Below are 25,312 nucleotides of genomic sequence, written 5' to 3'. Positions count from 1 at the left end.
TTTCCATTTTTCATCTATCCAAGCAAATAGATCCAGGACAGATAGTGCAGTGTTTTTTGCATAAATATTGCACTCTGGGAATTTATATAGGGGGGAATGGGCAAAAATAAGTAGGGGGGGAGGATCTTTTCCACTTTTCTTCCCAAAATTACTTTTAGGTATTTAGTACAACCCCAATAATGTAACCAACTAGATCGTCACAGTGGGAGAAAGTGGTGATAGGGCCAGGAATGGAAGGACATAAACCGGGGGGGTTAGCAACCTTTGTGTAGGCCTTACACGTCTTCTGCATGACATTCATGTATTTTTACATGAATGTTACTCCCTCACTTCACTGTATTCTATAAAATAAACCAGGAATGACAGAAATACAAGTGGGAAATTGTTGCGATTTACAGTGTTGGATTAGGTAGTGTTCATTCAGAACACTATGTAACAGTGATCTACACCTGGGAAGCAAATTAAATGGCTCAGAAAGCACAAGGCTGGAACTACTTCAAATTATCTGAAAAAAAATGTTTGCCGTTTTAAGATGGCAACTCTGGCTTCATGAAGTCAGCAGTCAGGAAGTAGTTGTCATTGGAATCTCACAAAACAAAGCAGGGACCTCGCGTGTATGCAGAAATCCACAAAGTGGTCCTATCAGCACCTATCTTCCATGATATCTGCTTGTCATAATTATTTTCTGTGCATGTTTCGCTACAAGATGACTATAATTGTGAATGCTTTCCTGCAACCTAAGTGGATATATTGCTTATTTCTTTCTAACTTCCTGGCTGAGATTATTCCTTAAGTCAAACATCAAATAAAGTGTTCAGATGAAGTGATCACAGTGAAAAAGCATGAAGATACAGACACAGAAATTGAATTTACACTTTTAGGAAAGAAAAGTCTGATTACATTGAAGTGCACACACACCACACACAGCGGATACAGCCGATCGGGGAGATGAACCACTATGATGGAGAATCAATTCACTAGAGACCAGTGACATCAAAGCAGCAGTCTGTGCTTCACTCCTCAGTGAGGTCACTAGCTCCTGTCGAAAGTTCTGCCCACGATAAGACTCCACTTTGTATTAGTAACAGGTAAAAACTAGGTTATAGAAATATCGTAAAGAGTAAAGGGTCTTACCCACAAGTCATGCTCTGCAAAATCAAATAGAAGATAGACCTTCCTGTCTGCATGCGAGAGAAACACTTTTTGTAGAGAGATGACATTTGGATGTTTCAGCTCTCGTAGAAGCTACAAATTAAACAAATAAAAGATGAAAATAATTTGCATAAAGAACAAGCACAGACTGACAGGATAGGCTGAAATACTGCAAAATGGTTTCAAAAACTTGACATAGAAAAGTAGGTGTCCATCATCACAGCAATCCCATTTAAATGGTCAGTATGGCCTCACCTTACTTCATGGAAGGAGGGGAGGGTGTCTTATTGAAGTCTTAAATTTTAGGGGTCAGTTCACGCTGACTGTGACGGAAGTACGTGCCACTGGCAAGCTGCTTGGGAACCTCCTCATAAACACTCAGCGGATTTTAACGTCCAATTTTTAAATGGGTTAAAATGTCGACAGACAGGAGCCCAAAAAGCAGCAAGTCTCCATTGAAAGCTAAGATCCCACTGCTGGGATCACAAGCCCCGTTAGGTTGGTTAGACTTACACGAGGTCTGAAGTCCAGTCCTAGCAGTAAGTACTGACCATGTGCACCAACAGGGCAGCATTCATTTCCTGCTAAAGTATTAATTAGTCTTCAATACGTTTCCTAATATAGCATCAAATATGAATACTAGTTCATATATCTATATGAGTGACTTCTACGGAATTGTGTTTGAGCAATAGATTCTATATCTGGAGTTTTGAGATAAGCTTGCCACACTTAGCGTTTTTATGCTATAAAGCAGTGGTTCCCAAACTGTGCACCTAGGCTCCCTGGGGTACCTTGGAGATCTCACAGGGGTACCTAAGGCAGGGCCAGTGGTAAGCAAGGCGGGGGACTACTTGGTCATTATTTTGGCTTAGGGGTGTCTTGAAATTTTTTTGCATTCCCTAAGGGTGGCTTGAACTGAAAAAATTTGGAATCCACTGCTATAAAGTATATACGATTTTATATGTTCTTAATTGAAAGTTTATAATAAACACATCATTATCACTATAACCTGCACTCTTTAATTTGCTAGTTAATTTTTTGCTAGTGAGTTTGCAAATGTGACTGACACAACTTGAGATAATTGACTTTCCAGAGTATGGGAACCTTTACATCTACATTTGTGGAAGTTATTAGCAGAACTTTCATACAAAGGAAACTTGTACTTCAGGTTTAGAAGTTCTTTAATGTGCGAAAGGAGAACTTTAAGCGTAGACAATAGAAATTCTACTTACTGCAATTTCTCTGCATGCAGACATAGAAATTCCAGTACCTTCTATTTGTTTCAGTGCATAATCTCGGTCATCTTTCCTAAGACAAAGCAAAGAAAAGCAGTTAGTGTTAGGGCTGTACACTGTCAGAACATGCAGGCTACATTGGCAGTTGTACACCTCTGCCAGCAAGCCCATACAATCCCCAATCTGCAGCCTGAAAGGGCCAACCAGCAAACACTACCAGGACCCTCAGAGAACCAATAGACTGACTGTTTCTATTGATTGACACTTCTACCCTAGTGGTATAAATTGAACCTGTAACCTACACACAGAGCCATACATTGTGTGGACTGAACCAGTTTCCAGCCTATCAATGTGCTGTAACCAGTGACATCACTGAGGCCCTAAACAGTATTCATAAAGCACGACTTGTATTCATGAGTCCTGGTGAATAGATCAGTCGTATTGTCATGCCCACTGCATGTGGTGGCATTGTGTACACTGGAAGAGATCTGGCTGGCTCCAAGAGCAAACATGTGAGCCACAGAAGTCTGTTAAAGTGGTGTTAAGTATTACTTATTGAGTTATGGCCCCCATATATGCAGAATGTAACCAAATGCTACTGAGAGCATCATATTAGAAGGATACATACTGTACATTGTGTAGTCACCAAACTCAAAAACATTCAAGGTCAATTTTAAACTGGGATCAGCAATCGTAAATATACACCACAAAAACACACAACGTTGAACAAAACTGGCAACATATTACTTTGTTTGAATAGGCAAACGTATTTCATCGTTTAGCCACCCTTATAAGCGCTTTGCAAATAAACAGGGAAATAAATTATGTCTGCAGTAATTTATCCCAGACCTGGTTAACAAATTTTGACAGATCACTCTTTAAAAAAAAAAATCCAAGTATAAAAAAAATTAAAAATAAATAAGCATTATATAAAATATATCAAACTAAACTCTTACATTAACAAAAATATGAATTCATTGTGCTGTGAGCTTGGTAAAATGTTCATATGCCGGCATTTTTATTTAACATGTGTCCCCAGTAATCATAGTCTTGTTACGTCACCCGAGAAAGCTAGGCTTAATTTATAAACTCATCATATATTTCCATAACGCACCGCGCTAGTTCAGGAAAGTGATCAGACCTGAACCAGCGTGAATGAGCTCCATAAAAGCCCTGTGACATATCACATTAGTCTTACCCAGGCATGCCATATAATAATGAACACCCCTGAGTGTGCCAAGGGATTTTTTATTGTATTTATTAAACAGATTTTCTGAGTTAGGGATTAGGTTAAGGGTTCAGAAACAAAATGAGATTAGGAGCGAGTGTTTGTAAAATTGACAGATACACAAATACAGTCTTTGAAATATAAATATTGCGTTGTCGTTGTGTATACATTAGGGAGCACAATATTACCTCAATAACATTGTAAACAAAAAGCTCCAAAGGGTCGATCCGCCCAGCAAGAAATAAGATGGGTGACACTAAGGGCGCAGGTTTCTGTAATGTGAAGAGCCCATGTGCGAATAAAGGTGTTTTGTGACTCATCATCATCTATATATTTATATAGCGCCACTAATTCCGCAGCGCTGCACAGAGAACTCATTCACATCAGTCCCTGCCCCATCGTAGATTACAATCTAAATCCCCTAACATACACACGCATAGACCGAGAGAGACTAAGGGCAATTTAATAGCAGCCAACTAACCTACCGGTATGTTTTTGGACTGTGGGAGGAAACCGGAGCACCTGGAGGAAACCCACTCAAACACAGGGTGAACATACAAACTGCACACAGATAAGGCCATGGTCAGGAATCAAACTCATGACCCCAGTGCTGAGGCCAGCAGCTGCATTAACACTATAGACCAGTAATAGGAGAAGGAGCTAGTCATTAACAGCTTGAAGATGTGAACTCAATAGGCAAGTAATATGCTCCATTTGCAAATAAGCCAAATTATCAGAGCGACAGCTAATCGAGAAGGAGACGTTTCCATTGCACGGTGATCAGATATTTGGCGGCATTTAATATATCTCAGTATAATTTCTGAGACGATTTAGTCATATCATCATCAACATTTATATAGCGCCAGCAGATTCTGTAGCACTTTACAATTGAGAACAAACAGTATTAAAATAATATTGGGTAATACATACGTAGAGGTAAAAAGGCCCTGCTCGCAAGCTTACAATCTATGGGACAATGGTAAGTGCTACATCATATTGAATATTTGTTCAGTTAGAATGCAAAGGTTACAAAGCATTTAGTGGACTCAGTCACACAGCAATGTTGGTCAGAGGGTTGTTGTATTGTGTTAGCTGTGTAGAGAGGTGGTAATAGCGTAACCTAGGGAGATTAAGAGGGTGGTAGAGGAATCTTATAAGCTGGTCTGAAGAGGTGAGTTTTCAGAGAATGATTGAAGGTTTCAAGACTAGAGGAAAGTCTTACCGTGCGAGGGAGGGAATTCCATAAAGTGGGTGCAGCCCGAAAAAGAGTCCTGTAACCGAGAATGGGAGGATGTGATGAGAGTGGAAGAGACGCAGATCTTGTGCAGAACGGAGGTGTAGAGTTGGGAGATATTTTGAGACAGGTGAGGAGATGTATGTTGGTGCAATTTTGTTGATGGCCTTGTATGCTAGTAGAAGAATGTTAGATTGGATTCATTGACAAACAGGCAACCAATGTAGAGACCGACAGAGTGACTCAGGAGACGAAGAACAATTTGCAATGAAAATCAATCTAGCCGCTGCGTGCAAAATAGATTGTGGGGCTCGAGTCTTTTTTTGGGAAGACCAGTAAGGAGGGAATTACAATATTCGATGCGGGTGAGGAGTGCATGAATTAAAGTTTCTGCAGTGTCTTGTGCGAGATATGAACGTATTCTGGAAATGTTTTTAGATGTATGCAGCATAATGTAAATATAGAGTTGATATGGGGAACAAAGGATTACAACTGGGCAGTGAGCTTGCGGGGTGGAATTTACGGTCATGTTGCCAACCGAAATATAAATGTCAAGCAGGAAGCTTCTATTGTTGGGTGGGAATATTATTAATTCTGTTTTTGAAAGACTGAGTTTGAGTTGGCGAGACGATAACCAAGATGAAATGGCAGAAAGTCAGTCAGTAATGCGAGAGAACACAGATGGTGAGAGATCATGAGAGGATAGATAGATTTGTGTATCATCCTCATAGAAATTATACGGAAATCCAAAAGGAGCTTATTAGTTTTCCAAAATAAGTGGTGTAGATAGAGAATAGCAGAGCACCTAGGACTGAGCCTTGTGGTAATCCAACTGATAAAGGAAGCAGAGTGGAGGTTGTTCCAGAGAAATTAACACAAAGAGCAATTAGCTAGGTATAATGAACCAGTATAGGAAAGTGTCTTGAAGACCTAGGGATTGTAGCGTCTGTATGAGGAGAGAGTGGTCAACAGTGTCGAATGCAGCAGAGAGAACCAGGAGAATTAGAAGAGAGTAATCACCTTTAGTTTTACCAGTTATCAAATCATTGACAACCTTGGTCAGCGCAGTCTCTGTGGAGTGTTGAGAATGAAAGCCTGATTGAAGAGGATCCAATAGGTTTTTTTTACAGAAGGGAAACGTGTGAGGCGAGTGTAGGCAATTCTCTCGAGAAGTTTGGAGGGGCATGGGAGCTGAGAGATGGGGTGAGAGTTTGGGTCAGAATTTTGTTTTTAGGATAGGAGTAATCACTGCGTGCTTGAATAACGATGGAAAGATTATTCGAATTATTATACCATTATCCGAATATACCAATTAGAAACTGAACATAGTCTAGAGAAAACAAGATCAAGACAGTGGCCATCCTGATGAGTAGCAGATTCAATCCACTGGGAGAGGTCAAATGAGGTGGTTAAAGAGAACAGTTTTGAAGCCGTATTGGAACATGGATTAGCAATAGGGATGTTGAAATCACCCATGATGGTTGTGGGGATGGGGATGTCAGAAGATAAGAAGTGAGGGAGCCAGGCAGAGAAAAGTTCATGAAAATTGTTGGTGGGGTCCAAGGGGGCGATAGATCACAGCGATACGCATAGAGAATTGGTTAAAAATCCTAACAGTATGTATTTTAAAAGATGTGAATGTGATTGATGGGACATTTGGTAGAACTGTGAATGTGCACTGTGGGGAGAGAAGTAGTCCAACCCCACCTCCCTGTCTGCCTCCAGGTCTGGAGGAAATGGAGGCCACCATGTGAAAGGGATGCAGGTGAGGCAGAGTCCGATTGTGTTAGCCATGTTTCTGTTATTGCCATAAGGTTGAGGTTGTTAGAAAGTTAGAGGTCATGTACAGTGTCGAATTGGGGCATGAAGGGCCCACCTGGGGACTGCAACGCTAGGAGCCCACCAGAGGGGGTGTGGCCAGCCCACGAAAGACAGCTAGCAGCATAGTGTAGTATATAAATAATGTAGTGTGTATATAAAGAATACACAGTCTTGACCTGCCCTTTAGATTGGGCAGAACAGTCAGCAAAAATCAGGATTGTCCCACTAGACTCATTTGATAGACTGTCCTACCTGTTCTTGTCACTTTCACCACCTGTGGGTGCTGGTTTCTTTAGTTGCAGCTTGTCTGGATCCTGGAATGTTGGGGGCCCTATTTGGAAAAAAATGGGTACATTTCGAAAAATTCCAACCAGCCCCGGCGTTAAATCAATAGGGCCCACAATTAATACTTAGGCCTTCCTCCAGCCCCAACATTAAATAGTATTCCCATTTAATAAATAAACCTATTTCCCTCCCTCCAGACAGCCCCAGCAATAAATTAATAGCATTCAAGTATAATAAATATACCTATTTCTCGCAACAGTCACTGCCATTAAATAATTCATATTCACATTTAATAGACCTCATGCTCCTCAAACTCATTCAATTAACAGCGCCCAAACCACCCCATCTTAAATTAATAGTACCCACTATAAAATTAAATTGCCTCACCATCACCCCACAAACAAAATAGCACCCATTAGTTAGCCACCACCTACCACACACACATTACATTGCCACAAGCCTGCTGTGCCATCACACTCGCACGCGCGCGCACACACACACACACACACAATTACTGTACCCCTTCATCATCATGCTGTGCCTCCTCACTCTCTGCCATGCTGCCCTTGCCCCTCCTCACTCTCTGCCATGCAGCCTTTATTCCCCCTTGCATTCCGTTCTTGCACTTACCTTTTCTATCGGCTTCTTTCGTCTCTTCTCTCCTCTTGCCGACTCCTCTCTGCGCCGCTCCTCACTGAACGTTGGGCGTGATGACGTCACACCCGACATTCAGTGCGAATGGAGCAGAGAGGATTTAGGGAGCGCCGGTCATTTTTTTTTCTTTTTTTTTAAAAAAAAAAAAAAAGAAAAAATACATACAAGTTACCCACTCCCCCACCAACGAAGAGGGGAGCGATCAGGGTCGGGGCCTACAGGGGAAAAGCCCGGCCCCCCGGTGGCCCAGTCCGACCGTGGTCGTGTATGGAGGCAAGTTTGTTACAAACAGAGCATGTGTTCCAAAGGGCACATTTAAAGGACTTTGGAAGAGAAGTGAGACAGGTGATGCAGTGGCGTTCAGATATATGTGTGGGAGAAGTCCAGAAAAGAGCAGAATGAGTTCCCAATCATTACCAACATTCCAGATGAGGTAGTGGAACACTCTCCACAAGGGATGGATTTTATGAATGGACCATAGAGGAGCAATGTTCTGCAAGAATTTGGCTCCTTGATTAGTCAATTTATTTAAGGTAGGAGCCGCTAATCCACAAGGGAATGCCTGTATTTACAAAGGGGGAACATAGTGGGGGGGCGAAAGGGAAGTTATTTTATAGAGTCAGCGGGGCAGAGTCAATTTACAGAGGTGACGCGCTGTGTTTCTGGAGCAGTCCAGAGACACATGGTGTCAGGAGTTTTAACAGAAATTCCTGCTCAATTTTCCTTGCACCCCATAGAGTTGCACCAAAAAAAACGAGCAAAAATTTCTTACCGTAATAGGTGCATCTGAACATTTGGGCGATGTTCCACAGCACCAATGATTCAGTCTGTGAAGGGGAGTGCTGCATAGTGCATTTCGCTATATGCAAAGCCTCAAAATAGAGTGTTGGGTATCCCATGGCCACCCTCCCAGATAGTCTGTAGAGTGCACATGCGTGTTCGAAGCTGTTTTGCCAGAACATATTAATTTATACATTAATTGCAGCAGGAGTTTGAGTACTCTGAGGGGGCAGGAGCATGCCAAGTTGTGTGTCACAGTGCCTCAATGATGTCACTGGTTAATAATTCATAATGCTCAGGAATATTAGGTTTAATCCACAAAGTGGCTGCTCCGTTGTGTGTAGGTGACAAGTACACATTAAATTGCTAATAGGTGGACACTCACAACTCTTGACAAGAGCTTGACCCCCACAAATAACTACAGGTTACCCTTGAGTGGTAGATTTGCTTTCATGTCTTTTTAAAACCTTAAGAGGGAAAAAGAAATGACAAAATTTTCTCAATAAGTCCATAAATATGTATTTCAGTTAAGTGTTTTCCTGTGGCTTCGTTATGACATATTACTTCAGTACTACAGGTCTCAAAAATATTAAAATTGCAATCATTAAAAGGGATGTCCAACCAAAAGATATTCACATTTTGTTGTCACAAAGTCCTGCAGACCCTGCAACCATAGAATGTATATATCACAATGTATGTTGGGAATTGTGAATCATTGTAGCAAGATGTTTAATAAGAGACACTAACTTCAAAGATTTCTTGTGTTTCATACAGGGAAATGCCAGAGGGACGTTGTTAAAGAGTAAACCCTTAATCACGTACTTGTCACTAATACAAATATGTAGTCCTATCTGGTGGGACAAACTTGCATGAGCTTAGTCGCAAGATGATAAAAGCCTGGGTGTCCATCTTGAATGATTGAGATGCTTCGATCAAAACACAATGTAGACAGAACAGGTGTCTGTGTGTAACCCAATTACACAAGTATATGTAAAATGGCTAATTCCTGCAAATGTTCTGCCCTCTGGCATCATATGACTTGGAAACAATGTAAAACCTGTAACAATTAAGTAGAGGTTAAGGAGATCCTTAAAAGAAAAAAGAAGAATTCTACTGAATTATTTCTTTCAGATCTACATCAGTTATGAGTTTAATTTATTTAAAAAGTAATCTATTCAAAAAGATTTCCTGCAGTGCTTGGTGCCACAGGCGTGAGACCAGTGAATCCACCTGTACCAGACCCCTGGCTTCTCATACAGAAAAGCGGAGGGCATATTACGTACTGTAGTTTTAAAATGAATAAATGTTAAGTTTTATTTATAAATGATCATGCGGCGTCTATCCATGAGATTAGATGTCTAAGTGACTAAGTAAACTACTAATTTTGCTTAAACCACATCTTTTGTCCTCGTTTCAATAGCTAGTCCTACTTTCTTACTGTAGCCCTGTTGTAAATGATCACTGTGAAGACACATTGGCAGTATGCGTGTTAAATTATCGCAGAATTTTATGTCAAATAGCAAGAAAATTTCACTTTTCTGAACACACACAAAAAAGAAAAAAGAAAAAGGAGGAAAGGAAGGAAATGGCCAAAGCCTTTAAATAACGATGGTACCGACATTCTGCATACAAGACTCTTTAAGGAACTCCAGGAAAATTAATTATTTTAATTCTAACCCCTCCACTTCTCCCCAGCAAGAAGTCCCGTGAGAGTTCCAAGCCTGAAACTCATCTGACCACGTTGGACAAAGACTGTCCCAAGAGAACGCAGTAGAACCACAACTTATCCAGACATCGTCTCTCCAACAACCCTGTACAGCGGTTTGGAGAATCAGCAGTCGCTGGTGCCTACGGAGATGATTAGCTACCTACAGAACTGGGGGAAGTGTTAATATTAAAGGACGTCTACAGTTCCACTATTTGTGGGAGGGGTAATGATTAAATATCTATGCCAGGGTCTGTAATTCTTGTACCTACCAAAAAGGAGTACAAAGGTCCATAACATGCTGCGTCGTTCCAGAAGAGCAGCCATGGTTGCTAATAATAATGATCGATCAGCAAATAAATACATGTATTATGTGTTATTCCTTTGCAACAAGAACAGGAAATCTTTAACAACTTTTTTGACTGGTGAAATGCTTAAAAGTCATGTATAAAAGTAATTCCTAACAGAGGTAAGAGGGTTTTATTTATGGATATAAAAGATCTTTTACCTTCCTACATAACAAGAAAGCTGTCCAAGAATGGCTGCTAGTAAAAAAACATGAAAGTCACAGTGAGCAATCTAAAATAGACTTGTGGCCCTCCAATTACCCATCATAAAGTTTCCTTTAGCAAATCGCTCTATAATAAGCTTGACTTGTGATGGCTATAACAGACATCCCACACACAGAAAAATAAACAAAAACTGAAATGCTACAATAAGCAAAAGATAAATGATTTTGCTCAGCACAAAGCAGGGTTTCGTGCATGGTTTAATGTGATGATAATCTAGACATCTTTATCCCACAAACTTCCTGCTTTAAAGATGCCAGACAGATTGGGCTAAAGTCAGACTGGAAACATACAAAGATATAGGGGCCAGAAGTCTCAATTTTCCCATTGTGTAGCCAAAATCGATTTACATCTCTGTCCTTTTAACCAACCAACTACCACTGCTAAGCTATAGCTGGTGTCATAGCATTATTATAATAAAATATAATATTAATAAAGACAAAAAATATGAAGTGCTTTACATTGAAGGGATCACGACAAAAACAAATTACATCAACCAGGAGGTAGAGTACCCTGTGCAATCTATGAGGTCTGGAGAACACGTGACACATAAGATAGCAGAATAACAATTGCAGTTGCTGATGCAGAAAGTGCGTGGGCAGCACAATTATTAGTTGACTGGCATTTCTGTGCAGCTACAGGTGGTGTAGCGCGGTCGGAACAATGAGTGAGCGCCGAAGGCGGACACACGAAAAAATGAATCGGTCACTGTACGAATTCGTATATACAGTAACTCTTAACCAAATGTCCTTCCTCCGCTGGTTCTCGAGGAAGCTTTTGCGTTGCATGGGCACTCGTGTGGTTATCTGTCAGTCTGGAGCAGCTGTGCACCTGGCGTTTTAGTGTCATGCTCAATGCCGGTAAAGAGCCAGTACTGTTGCTCCCCGTGTTCGGTGGCAGCTGTGTCGTCGAGGAGGAAGCAGAGATCACACAAAGAGGAATAGAACAGGAAGGACAGTTGAACTTTACGAGTTCAACAACAGAACAAAGATAGAATTCAGTAGATCTCTTAAACATTGTCCTTGGTGTGACGACATTTCTTGGTATCACCATGTAATTTCCCGCTACCTTTATAAAAAAATTTACACCAACGTTATATGCCAGAAAATGTAGGTTCCAATCAATATAGTTGGCTGCACAGACATCTAGATTGTGTTTGGCGAATGACCAGTTTTACCACATACAGTCATGTGGGAGCGACTTCAGTGGCCAACATAAAGCAATACACACAACACCGGACCTGGTGGCTGCATCTCAGGAAAGGTCTGAGAAAGTCATCTTCTTTAAAACGATTTCTCCATTCTCTCTATATCTGCATATAGATTTTATAACCTAACCCTCCTCCTCAGCAGATGTCTAAAAGCCATTTCTCCGGTTACAGATGACAGGAGATATTGGAAAGAACAGTCTTGCGACTTGTTACGGCTTGTCATGTGACCAGAGCACCGATTGGTTAGTTAAGTCTGAAACATTACAAGCTGCAATGGTGTGAGAAGCGGAAAACTTTTCATAAAGTCAAGTAGAATCAGCCGTTAGGTTCTTGGGATCCTCTACTTTCTTGTGGCTGCCTCAGATTTCCTGGGCATCAGACCACTACCAGTCTGATATCTGTGGGGAGGGGGTTTACTAGGAAAGTCCTGCTATGGTTGGGCAAAGAGTGGAAACAAGCAGTTAACGGGTGTTAATGTGCCACAAAATAGCAGCACACTATCCATTATTGAACCACACTAAAAAAAAAAAAAAAAAAGTAAAAGGTATAATCCAGCTGGGTGCCTAAGGTTGCCCATTCCAATCTAGAACATGCAAACTACAGACAGAACTTCCAAGTGCTTCATTTTGAAAAGCCAGGTTAACTGGTATGCGAGATTGTAAGCCTTATGGCCCATCACCTATATGACTAATTTACAAGGAGCCAGGTAATTCAAGACAAATCCTTTTCTATAGCTTAATCAAGGATAAAATCATTACAGAAAGTTTGCACAATTACAAAATAGGAGTGCTGCCAAATTATATCCACTCCTGGTTCATGATGCTTTAATAAAGCAAATGAAAGATATAAACAATAAAATATGGGCTCCTTTTTGTAATGAACAATAAAAATCTCAAAGTTCTATTAAAAGTACAGTACTATAAATCATTAACAAATTAGTCCACACAAAATGCATCTTGTAATATGCGTTTGACATTGAATGCACTCCTCTTATCTAGATAACTACTTTTGTCCTGTTTTTTAGGCAAACAGATCTCTCATAGTGTACTAATACTTGTGTTACTGACAGGATGAAGCTGCATGCTTACTAACAGAGTAAGAACTATTATATCACCTGAGGACTCCATAAGAGGAGTCCCAGTGATGTCTCACACCCCTGGCCAGAGACTAGTGAGGAGGACAAGCTGTGAGGACTGGAATCTGAGAGTGCAAGACCATGCTGCTTATGAGCAAAGACATAAGAGGCTGTAGCTGGAGACTATGCAGACAGGGGGAGTAAAGGAAACATTTTCAGAATGTGGGATTTAAATAAAAAACAAACAAACAATATTATGTTTACTAGTCCTTTAATTAGATCACCTTTAACATGCTCCCCCACAAAGTAAACACACTTAATTGTGCCTCATGTCTCTGATGTCACTAGTCCCTATGCTGCATCTTCAGGAATATAGCTTCAGTCAACAAAATGAGTGCCCCCATGTGAAGTCTATAAGTGTACTTTAATTCAACTTCATAAGGATGTAGTCTTCCAAAACAGCATTACGACCCCTGTATAAGAAATTAATACATATCGGTGTCTGTTTATACCGTTTTACTCCTCTGCAGATGGCTGCTATGTTAGGAGGGAGGGGTTTCTCCAACTAAACAGGCAGCCTTATAGATTTTCTCTGCAGAAATACACAGAGTGGATTGGTGGATTCATACACAGGGACAGGGCCCTGATGTCACAGCGGCTCAGATGACTGCAGTCTCACCTTTCTGATCTGTATCCGATACTACCGGGACACTGTCCTAAAGAGGTGGCAGGAGCTCCTCCTGTCTAATGGAGTGGGGAGGGAATACTTTTGAAAACAGGTGCAGTGGAAACTCAGATTAACACTGAATAATGTATATTACCTTTATGATTCATGCTATGCAAATGCCAATGTAGGTGATGAGTGGCCCTTTAAGTCTAAGTCATGTGCATTAAATTTACAATATGCAGCAGTGAGACAAGTAAGGTGTAGGTTAGACATTCTTCTTTCAATAGTAAAGGATGTGAGTAAATATACCCATACACACATTCATATCATAGAACTGATAAAATGTTAAAGTCTCTTTTGGTTGAAACAATGGTTTTACAGAGACATTATTTCAGTTATAGCCCACAAGAGCTGCTCTGAGAGATCAGTGGGAGAGGGGAAAACAACAAGGAAAAAAGACTGGCATAAAAACCTCACCAACACTTCTCAGTGAGCTCCCACACCCACATGGGACAGCAGTGAGGGATTGTTGCAGATTAACACACAACACTTTTATCACTATTTTAGTTTTTTTGTCTAGGTAGCTACTTACTGACCACCCGCTGACTTCAAACAGTGAAGAGGCGGTCTATTTATTGTGACCAGAACATGGCTTCCTCAATGGATCTCTTAACAGGACTTGTGGGGTCAGCGGGCACCTCAACGCCGTTGGTCAGTGCCACCTCCCTCTATGGCATGCTGGAGAAATCCTGTGACATCACTGCAATAACTTCAGAAGACTGCAGGACAGCACAAGTAGTGTCTACTACAGCTATTCAATCCATGTAAACTGGGTCTAAGCTATTACATCCAGTTTTCACAACTTTAGTGGTGGCAAAAAGGGAGAAACCCCACGTTAAAAGAACACACAAAAAAAAATAACACTAAAAAGTAAACATCAATGTAAGTATCTGTACATGAGGCAATACCAAATAAAGATTAAAAAAAAAAAAAGGGGAGGAGGACTGTCCGCTTCTCACCCTGCCTGACCATGTCTGACACTCTCATATCACAGAAAGGGATAACTATTCCAGAACAATATTTCCATCCCATTCAAGGACAGGGGAGAATTTTGCCGATTACAAAAAGTGTTTCAATACTCTGGCTCAGTTTATGAAATTGCTAACAAACAAAATAATAATAATCCCTCTGTAAATCAGTTTTGTGCAAGGGGTCTGTGCAATGAAGCTATGCGCAGTAGTAACTGAGTCGGTGCACGGGGCTGAGTAATTTGGCTGCCAAAAGAGGTTTTGCAATATTTTCAGTTGTTCAATGAATGGGTTATATGTGGTCATTTAAACTAAGAAGCAGTAACAGAAAAAAAGCTGTCTCTACCCTTATGAACTAAGTGAACTGTGTTTAATTTTATGAACCTCATAACTTAAGCGACTTGAGAGGAGAAACTTTCTCCCAATTTATTTGCCCCAAAAAAAAAAAAAAAAATTTGTGAAAAAGTAAATGAAGTTTCAATGATGGGCCCCATTACCTACGCATTAAGCTAGGGTTAACACCAATACAAAGCCAGCAGCCGGCCCTGAAAATGGAAACCCACACGCAGCATTATTCGCATGTGAATGCGCTGTATTTTTCTGCAGGTGTTTACTGCAAGTAAATGCATTGGGGAAGCCTAGGCTACCTCCATTGACTGACATGTCAAACACATTTCACTTTCATATGGGCGCAAAACAAAACACTGGTGCTTATATACATTGAGGAAACGCATTTAAATGACCAATGTACAGATGCCGGTAACTCAAGGCTGTATGATTCACTATCACTCTCCAACAGCTTGGAACTCCTGTGGGGTTTTTTTTTTTTTATAGTAGCAAATCAATAATTGTACCAGTGACCTGACTGTATGTAAACTTAAATAATCAGATTTTATCTTAAGAAGCACTTTGCTCAGGTGCAAAACTATTCCATTTATCTAGGAGATAACTCGTGTAATAGTCTGTGAAATCAATCCAGAGAAGAAACGGTTCCGTCTACTATTTAATTGGAACCAAATTCTCCACATACATTTGTCAATATATTTTTACCCTCAAATGCTGCCTTCAGCTTCCTTTAGACTTTGTACCAATTGGCATCAAAATACATGCGTTTACTAGCAAGTAAGCAAGGGTGCTGTAAGTTATTCCATTGTATTCTCCCCAAGTACAATGATACAAATACAACTAACGCTGCCCTGAAAAAGCGTTAAGCCGCTAATGTCACCAAGGGGTTAATTGCCATCCCCTTGCTATTTTCCAAGTAGAAATATACATTATTCCGATTGTACAACAAATACATACATATACACACATAGCCATCATCATTTATATAGCACTAGCAAATTCCGTCGCACTTTTACAATTGGTATAATGTTTAGGACACAGTGCTAGTACCATTCAGCAAGTAACTATTAGATGAGAGGCTGCAAACTGCTACAATTGATAAATTAAATTACAAATACGTGGTGTTAATCTACTAATAATTTCACTCCATCAACTCAAATAAATATGAGTCACATTCACAGACAACTACAGAAAGCGATAAGCTTAAAAAAAAAACAAACACCATAAAACATGTAATAGATGTTTACCAATTATTCCTAAGGTAGGTCATCTATACCAAGAACCTTTAAATGTGCAGAAAATACTTATGCATTTAATAGTTTTAAAAATACCCCTTCTGTCTACTTTTGCTTAGTTTTATTACTTACTAATAAATGTTAGGTTATCTTGTGTTCTATTTAACAAACTGAAGCACCCCTTGGATCGGAGGTTTTCCTGGGAGTATACACAACACAGGTTGAGCACCAAAGGTCTATGGCAGGCTTGGCCAACAGGTTTCACTGCTGAAATCCAGATCCATTGGAATAAAATCTAATACACACACACTGTAAAAAAATAGCAAATGAAGTATCCAAGTAGCAATTTCCTTAAAAAAGATTTAAAAAAAAACCTCAGAAACACGTTTCTTTTTTCTGAGCATCTGTAAACAGAGCAAGTATCCTCCTTCTAAAATGCAGGTGTGAAACATGCCTTAGGCAGGGGATAGCTAGATAAAACAGACCATTATGTCTCAATGTCAACAGGGATTAAGAGAACACAGAAATTACATAATGTTCCAATTAAAGTGTCACCTAGAAAAAATCAAGGAAGCCAAAGTTTGGGCTCAAGCAATGCAGAATGACACCTATAAATTCACATATACACACACACATATCGTACTCAGTGGCCACTTGTAGGTACACCTTTCTAGTACTGGGTAGTACCCCCCCCCCCCTTCCCTTATTGTCCCCAGAATAGCCTGTATTATTTGTGGAAAGGATTCCACAAGATGCTGGAGATGGAGATCCTGGCCCATGGAGGACATGATAACGTCATGCAGTTACTGCAGATCTGTCAGCTGCACATTCATGCTGCTCATCTCCTCCATCACATCCAGAAGGGGCTCTACTGGACTGAGATCTGGTGACTGTGGAGGTCACAGGAATACAATGGACTCATTGTCATGTTCATACAACCAGTTTAAGATGACGACTGAGCCTCTTGACCATATCTGCATGGAGTTGCTGCCACATGATTTGATTATATATTTGCATCAACAAATACATAATATAAAGTGGCCACTGAGTGTATATACACATTTCTCTGAATTGCTCACGTACGTATTAAATACTAAAATAAATACAATTATATTGTAAAAAATTATATATATATATATATATATATATATATATATATATATATATATATATATATATATATATATATATATAAAACAGTTATTTTTCCATTTGCAGTGTGACCTCCGTGGCACAGATAATATACAGATACCCCCTAAGTGTACACGTCAGACACTGGAGGTTGTTTCATCATTTCCAATCTACAAAGCACCTGGCAAGATGGTATCTGCTTATTACCATTAAAATAAAATGGAGCGCACATTACATAGTGGATGGACTGCCCATGTGTCCCAAACATGATCTTTATGAACCGCTAACTGTGCCGGTCAAATCTAAGCTCTTTGTTTTCATGTCTCAATTTATTTTGTCTACCTTTTATGTCTGTTTTATTTATATCCTGAGTACTATGGGGTTTTACAAAAACAATGATAATCTAGATGCATTCAATAATAGGTCAGAATAAATATTAATGTTTAAATCAAGAACATTTAATTAAGGGGTGTGTCTGTAATAAGATAAGTATAGTACACATTTAATTTAAACATGTAAACATTGGTTGTACTGAATATGATGCTAAGGATCCATATACACTTATGAAGGCTCTTAAGGTTTAATAGAAATGAAAAGAATGTGCATTTACAATGACCGCACAAAGAACAACAATTCATATAGAACAACATATCTCCCAGCCAACATCACTACTAATGACAACATTGGTTGTTTGGGAGGATGGGGCACAGTGGGTCTTTGCAACAGGCAGAGAATAGAGTATTGATGGGGGATGTTTACAGGTCTGTTAACTAGTCAAATGGGTGATGTGTCAGGTCTTGGGCAAACAGGTCTGTTAACTACTGTAATAGGTGCTGCATATTCTACTGGTCAAATGGTGTCTGTTTACCAGTTAAATGGTTTCTGCACCAAGCAATGAGCCAATCTGGGTCTGTATACTTGTATTGTGCTGCTTTGTGCACTAGTCATATGGGTTCTACTTGTCTAGTTGATGCTGCATTGTATACTGATCATATGAGGCTGTATAAAAACAGGCTACATAACAGGGAAGCCCTGAGCTACATACTGCATGCTAAAAGTGTTGGTGTGGTGATAATGGAAACATGGCACCATTAAAAAGGTGTGTCTAAATATTTAATCATCACATTCTAAAATATATACTGTGCCTTTAAATCTCCTGTGCAGCCAACCGAAATTAACTTTAAAATTCACAGAAAATGTTTCTCTAATAACCAATGATCTACGTATATGAGAAATATGTTCTGTCCCAGGTACGCATGTCCTCTCGATATTTATAAACAGGAATCATTAAAGAAAAAAAAAGAATGTTGATCGCTGCCAACTAACATGAAGGTCTTATTATCATTTACTCACATTGCAAAGTTCACTGAAAATGCTGCAGACATAGGGCTAGGTTTACCAAGGCATGTATCTGTCGATGTTGTACATATTGTCCACATAATTACTCTGCATATGACCAAAACTGAAAGGTAAGTCCATGAACGAAGCCCTGTCTGCTGTTCGTACGCAAAAGGACACTTACTTCCGATTTCGGAGAGGGAACTGTGCGGGAAGGGGCGTTTTGCTGTAATCAATATAAAGTAGGTGTGTGCTAAATTCAAGCGCATGCATCCACGTCCAAATCCAGCTGTTAGCGTCTCAAAGTTACTTGTTTGAGATAGGCGTCTTGATGAATTCAGGAGTACACAAAGGGGGGATTCAATTGGCTGTGTTACTTGAAAAAGTATTGCGGTCTGCGCACTATTACCATTATTATTGTAGTATCAACGCCAGCTTTTTGCTCGCAGCTCTGAAAGCCGGGTTAATATTACCGTAATAACGGTAATACGTTTAACGTGGCGGTACTTCAGGGGGAATTGAATTCCCCCCAAAGCCTAAATACGGAATTACAGTATAACACTGAATACACGCTGCGCTCAGAAAACGTGCCCCACAGTGATCCTTGACAATGGGGGTGAAGGGTACAAACAGTAAGCAATACATCCCAGTTATAAATGTTATTGTCCCTGAAACATGTAATAATATTCTCTTTATAAACAACATGCAATGTTTACACAGGGAATACTAATAAATGGGAATATCATGAGATTTACCAGTACTTTCATTTGTTCCACATTTCAAATTTCACTACATTTTTCTACTAAGTAACCTGTATATCAATAAAGGTTTGCCAAGCACCCTATGATTCCCATAAATATTTACCAAGTTCCCCTTAAGCCTGTAAACATTATGCAGTAGCCCCTGGTGTCTGCTTTTTGTGCTAAATTTAACAGGCTGATACACCCCTCCGTCTGTGTGTACCACAGCTTCAGGAAGCTGCTCTAGAATTTAGACTATATTGTTGTCAATACATGTTAGCCAACTGGAGCTGTCTGAATTTGTAAAACCAAAATAACAATTGTGCAGTTATTAGAAGCCGACATCACCGGCTTAAATTAACCTCTTACATATGCTTTGACAGTCGAGAAAGCAATGCACGCGAATAGACCTATACATACATTTTACACTAATTTGATGTTGCCTGTAGGGTTAAGAGCCAGTAACATTTGGTGGCATACAATGGAGTTCTACGGGAATGCTCATTGGGCACATAGTATAAATACGTCTTGCACTCCATTAAAAGTAAAGGAAAAAAAAATTAAAAAGTTTTCACGACATTTTAACTAACATTTTCAACTCCTGTATGTAGTAGTCATGAGAGATTTGGTATATCTGTATATTTAGCAAATAGGATCTATCTTCAGTGTTTTGCTCTACAATCAAAATGTTAAAGTACTTGTCACATGTGATACAGGAGCTGTGTGTAAAATTGCAGCAATTTTATATTTCAATGCGTCTTTTTCCACGCCACATAATCAGATCTTCTAAATCAGCGTACAAGTTACTATATCTATTTATTATAAAACAGTATGGCTCCAACATATCTACGGAGGAGACATATGCAGAAGGGAATCATTTACCCAATTGGAAAAATTTAAAAAAAGATTGTAAGCTATGGAACAATGAGACCAGGTTACCCTTGGGGATAACATACAGAGGAAGGAGAGCATATCAAGTCATTGTCAACGGATTGCCGTCTGCTCCAAGAATCTCATTTCTGACGTGTATTTGACAAGAGCAAACAATGATGTTGTCTCCAATAGAACAGCAAGAAATATGATGGAAATTCTCTTTCTATTCTACAATTCTACTTATTATCCATGTCACTACAACATGTCATTAATTCTAAACACCTTACATTTGTGTCTACAGAACGCACAACAATATTTCCCAGCCAGTGAAATATAGTGAGCACAAACACATAATAGATAACCAATTACAGAATATTTTTGAAATGTGGTGAAATTTCGTCTGCTATTAGAACACGCAACGCGTTGCAGACATGTGTTAAACCTCTTATTGGAAATTTCCCAGCGCAGAAAACCAAAGTTGCAAAAGAAGATGCAACCCAGCAATGATTCCATCTACTGTTACAGCTCCTGGGTCAGATATTCACTAATAATGTTATGTCCACAGATACTAAGAAAGGAATACACATACTAGAAAGTTAATAAAACATTACCAATGTAGAACAAATGCACCAATGTATAGACAAATGTCTTAACAGATGTCTAGTACAGATAAGCACGAAACGCAGCCACACTATAAAATTACAAAGAAAGGTTAAGGTACATCTGCAGATAATTGATATCAACAACAAATACAGAAAGCATTATTCTGTAAATGTATATTACCTCTGTATAATTTAATATACTATGACATCAATAGTGTATATATAACCAATGTACTATGAGATCGGAATGTGTGGAGATATTATCAATTTACAATTACTTTTTATCTCTGCACACTGGACTATAAAGAGTCTAGTGCAGTGTACATATGAATTATGTCAAAGATATCAGGAGAGCTAAACAGGTAAAACACAAGTAGAGTTGTAAGACTATTATACTACTGTATAATTGAATATATTGCATGCAATAGGTTGTCAGGGTATTGTCTGCAAGAACTATGTGAAATATACCATGAAATCTAATAAAACTGTTGTGTCGGTTACCTATGAAGCTAGAATAGGAAATGATCTGTGTATATCACCTCTGTATAATAGCATATACACTATATACTAAGAGATATTATTATGTGCAATAGACCATGAGCCCTGCATGCTATGTACAAATGGCGTATGTATATATAAATGTACACCAGTAAATGGCAGTATATATAAACGTACACCAGTATATGGCAGTATATATAAACGTACACCAGTATATGACAGTATATATAAATGTATACCAGTATATGGCAGTATATATAAATGTATACCAGTATATGGCAGTATATATAAATGTATACCAGTATATGGCAGTATATATAAATGTATACCAGTATATGGCAGTATATATAAATGTATACCAGTATATGGCAGTATATATAAATGTATACCAGTATATGGCAGTATATATAAATGTATACCAGTATATGGCAGTATATATAAATGTATACCAGTATATGGCAGTATATATAAATGTATACCAGTATATGGCAGTATATATAAATGTATACCAGTATATATAAATGTATACCAGTATATGGCAGTATATATAAATGTATACCAGTATATGGCAGTATATATAAATGTATACCAGTATATGGCAGTATATATAAATGTATACCAGTATATGGCAGTATATATAAATGTATACCAGTATATATAAATGTATACCAGTATATGACAGTATATATAAATGTATACCAGTATATATAAATGTATACCAGTATATGACAGTATATATAAATGTATACCAGTATATGACAGTATATATAAATGTATACCAGTATATATAAATGTATACCAGTATATATAAATGTATACCAGTATATGACAGTATATATAAATGTATACCAGTATATGACAGTATATATAAATGTATACCAGTATATGACAGTATATATAAATGTATACCAGTATATGACAGTATATATAAATGTATACCAGTATATGACAGTATATATAAATGTATACCAGTATATGACAGTATATATAAATGTATACCAGTATATGACAGTATATATAAATGTATACCAGTATATGACAGTATATATAAATGTATACCAGTATATGACAGTATATATAAATGTATACCAGTATATGACAGTATATATAAATGTATACCAGTATATGACAGTATATATAAATGTATACCAGTATATGACAGTATATATAAATGTATACCAGTATATGACAGTATATATAAATGTATACCAGTATATGACAGTATATATAAATGTATACCAGTATATGACAGTATATATAAATGTATACCAGTATATGACAGTATATATAAATGTATACCAGTATATGACAGTATATATAAATGTATACCAGTATATGACAGTATATATAAATGTATACCAGTATATGACAGTATATATAAATGTATACCAGTATGACAGTATATATAAATGTATACCAGTATATGACAGTATATATAAATGTATACCAGTATATGACAGTATATATAAATGTATACCAGTATATGACAGTATATATAAATGTATACCAGTATATGACAGTATATATAAATGTATACCAGTATATGACAGTATATATAAATGTATACCAGTATATGACAGTATATATAAATGTATACCAGTATATGACAGTATATATAAATGTATACCAGTATATGACAGTATATATAAATGTATACCAGTATATGACAGTATATATAAATGTATACCAGTATATGACAGTATATATAAATGTATACCAGTATATGACAGTATATATAAATGTATACCAGTATATGACAGTATATATAAATGTATACCAGTATATATAAATGTACACCATATGACAGTATATATAAATGTATACCATATGGCAGTATATATAAATGTATACCATATGGCAGTATATATAAATGTACACCATATGGCAGTATATATAAATGTATACCAGTATATATAAATGTACACCATATGACAGTATATATAAATGTATACCAGTATATATAAATGTACACCATATGACAGTATATATAAATGTATACCATATAGCAGTATATATAAATGTATACCATATGGCAGTATATATAAATGTATACCATATGGCAGTATATATAAATGTATACCATATGGCAGTATATATAAATGTATACCATATGGCAGTATATATAAATGTATACCATATGGCAGTATATATAAATGTATACCATATGGCAGTATATATAAATGTATACCATATGGCAGTATATATAAATGTATACCATATGGCAGTATATATAAATGTACACCATATGGCAGTATATATAAATGTACACCATATGGCAGTATATAGGGCTCTCCCCCTATGCTGCACACCAGTGCCAGGCTAGCACCCCCGCTGAAGCCCCGGCCTGCCCAGGGCCCTCACACTCACCCATCTTTCCTCTTGGCTTTGAACACATGACCGTAAGTGCCTCTTCCAACTTTGCAGCCCTCGTACTCAAACAGGTCCTCCACCCGCTCCCGCTCTCCGCTCAGCTTCACCTTGAAGTCATAGTCCATGTTGGGCCGGGGACATGTGGCGCTGTGCCCGGGGAGAGGGTGCTGCACGGTCCGCAGCCCTGGAGCCTCACAACAGCCGGTCTCTCTCTCACACAGACGGCTGCTGACACCACTGCCAGACGCCGCTGCCGCAAACACTGTCGTAAAGACGCAGCCCCGCCTGTCCCCGGCCGTGCGCCGCCCACCGCCAGCCGGGAGGCTGCTGGAGGTGACCTGGGATAACCTGGAGGAGCCGCCTGTCCGGCCGAGGGACAGGTGGAGGACAGGAGGGCACCCCGGGCAGGGCGGCGGCCGAGGGTCAGGAGGGGACTCCGGGCAGGGTGACGGTCGAGGATAGGAGGGCACCCCGGGCAGGGTGGCGGCCTGTGGCGGGAGGCCGGCCCGCAGCACCAGGGCACTGTGTCACCCAGCACGGCCGGGCCTAGCTTCCTTATCTCTGAACTGCCGAGCCTGGAGTACATCTAGTTATTATATAGACCTGGCCAACCTGGGGCTCTCCAGGTGTCAGGAAACTACAAGCCCCAGCATGCCCTGTCAGCTGTCATCTGTCTGCGTACGAGCAAAGCATGCTGGGACTTGTAGTTTCCTAAAATACTTGCAGCGCCCCAGTTGGGTAAGGCCTTATATTTATATAGACTATATAATATAGTTATCACCCTCCTGAGCTGACCCAGTCCAGACTCCTTGCCAGGGGCATCTGGCCCCCAGGCTTGTCCCTTCGTGGGCTATTTTGGGCTAGTCACTGGAATATCTGCATTTTTTTTTTTTGCTTTAAGATGTTCCTAGTAGTCTGCTGTGCCGAGTCTCTGCCCCGTGGCTAGAAGTTGCCAACCAGCTCTTGCTCCTTACATTCACTTCTCAGCACCCCAAGAAGATGAAACTGAGAAAGGCCTCTTGCCTTTAATGTCATGCTCATGTTATGTAGGTTGAACTGTTGTGTGCTTGCTGTTTTGTATGCTTATTCTGTTGTCTAAAGTGTCCAACTTTATACCATCAGCTGTTTAATTCATGCAACATAAAATGCATTTTCTTATTGGATCAGCCACAATATCATTCACTGTCTGTAATATTTGCATGTGAATGCAGTACATTTCCATAGATTTGCCTGTATTATGTTGAAAAATCTGAATGTTTTCATGGTTTTTAGATCCCATCTGCTGCTGAGAATGGTTTCATGGAGAGATGAAGTAACATCTGGAAACCCCCAAAATCACTGCCTGTATATATATTTTAATTCTTGGGTTGTGTCAGTTTTTCCCCTTAGAGCATAGAGAAGACTGAAATATCAATGAATCTGTATCAAAGCTTCTTAGGTCTCCTTTAGTGAAAAATCCACTTTACTATAATTTGTAATAATGAGCCATGCATTAACATTATTACATACCTCAGTTTGATTTTGGCATTTCCTACAT

The 25,312-nt window shown here is 39.0% G+C and overlaps 1 protein-coding gene across 3 annotated transcripts in view; it reads right to left on the bottom strand.

The window, feature by feature from the left end:
- CDK8 (cyclin dependent kinase 8) overlaps window positions 1-24,376 on the bottom strand; it is a 52,461-nt gene extending 28,085 nt beyond the window's left edge. The window contains exons 1-4 of one of the 3 annotated variants that reach the window (XM_075198921.1): window positions 24,246-24,362; window positions 23,773-24,209; window positions 2,385-2,460; window positions 1,135-1,245 (exon numbers count right to left, since the gene is read on the bottom strand). In XM_075198921.1, coding sequence (XP_075055022.1) covers window positions 1,135-1,245; window positions 2,385-2,460; window positions 23,773-23,900 — 315 coding nt within the window. In that variant the 5' untranslated portion in view covers window positions 23,901-24,209; window positions 24,246-24,362. Of the gene's footprint in view, window positions 1-1,134; window positions 1,246-2,384; window positions 2,461-23,772 lie in introns of all 3 variants that reach the window. The other 2 variants (XM_075198923.1, XM_075198922.1) reach the window with 2 other exon arrangements.
- Between the last annotated feature and the right edge of the window lie 936 nt (window positions 24,377-25,312).

The sequence above is a fragment of the Mixophyes fleayi genome, chromosome 2 (genome assembly GCF_038048845.1).
Source record: "Mixophyes fleayi isolate aMixFle1 chromosome 2, aMixFle1.hap1, whole genome shotgun sequence".
Lineage (NCBI taxonomy): Eukaryota > Metazoa > Chordata > Amphibia > Anura > Limnodynastidae > Mixophyes > Mixophyes fleayi.
This window is presented reverse-complemented; position numbering and strand designations above follow the sequence as displayed.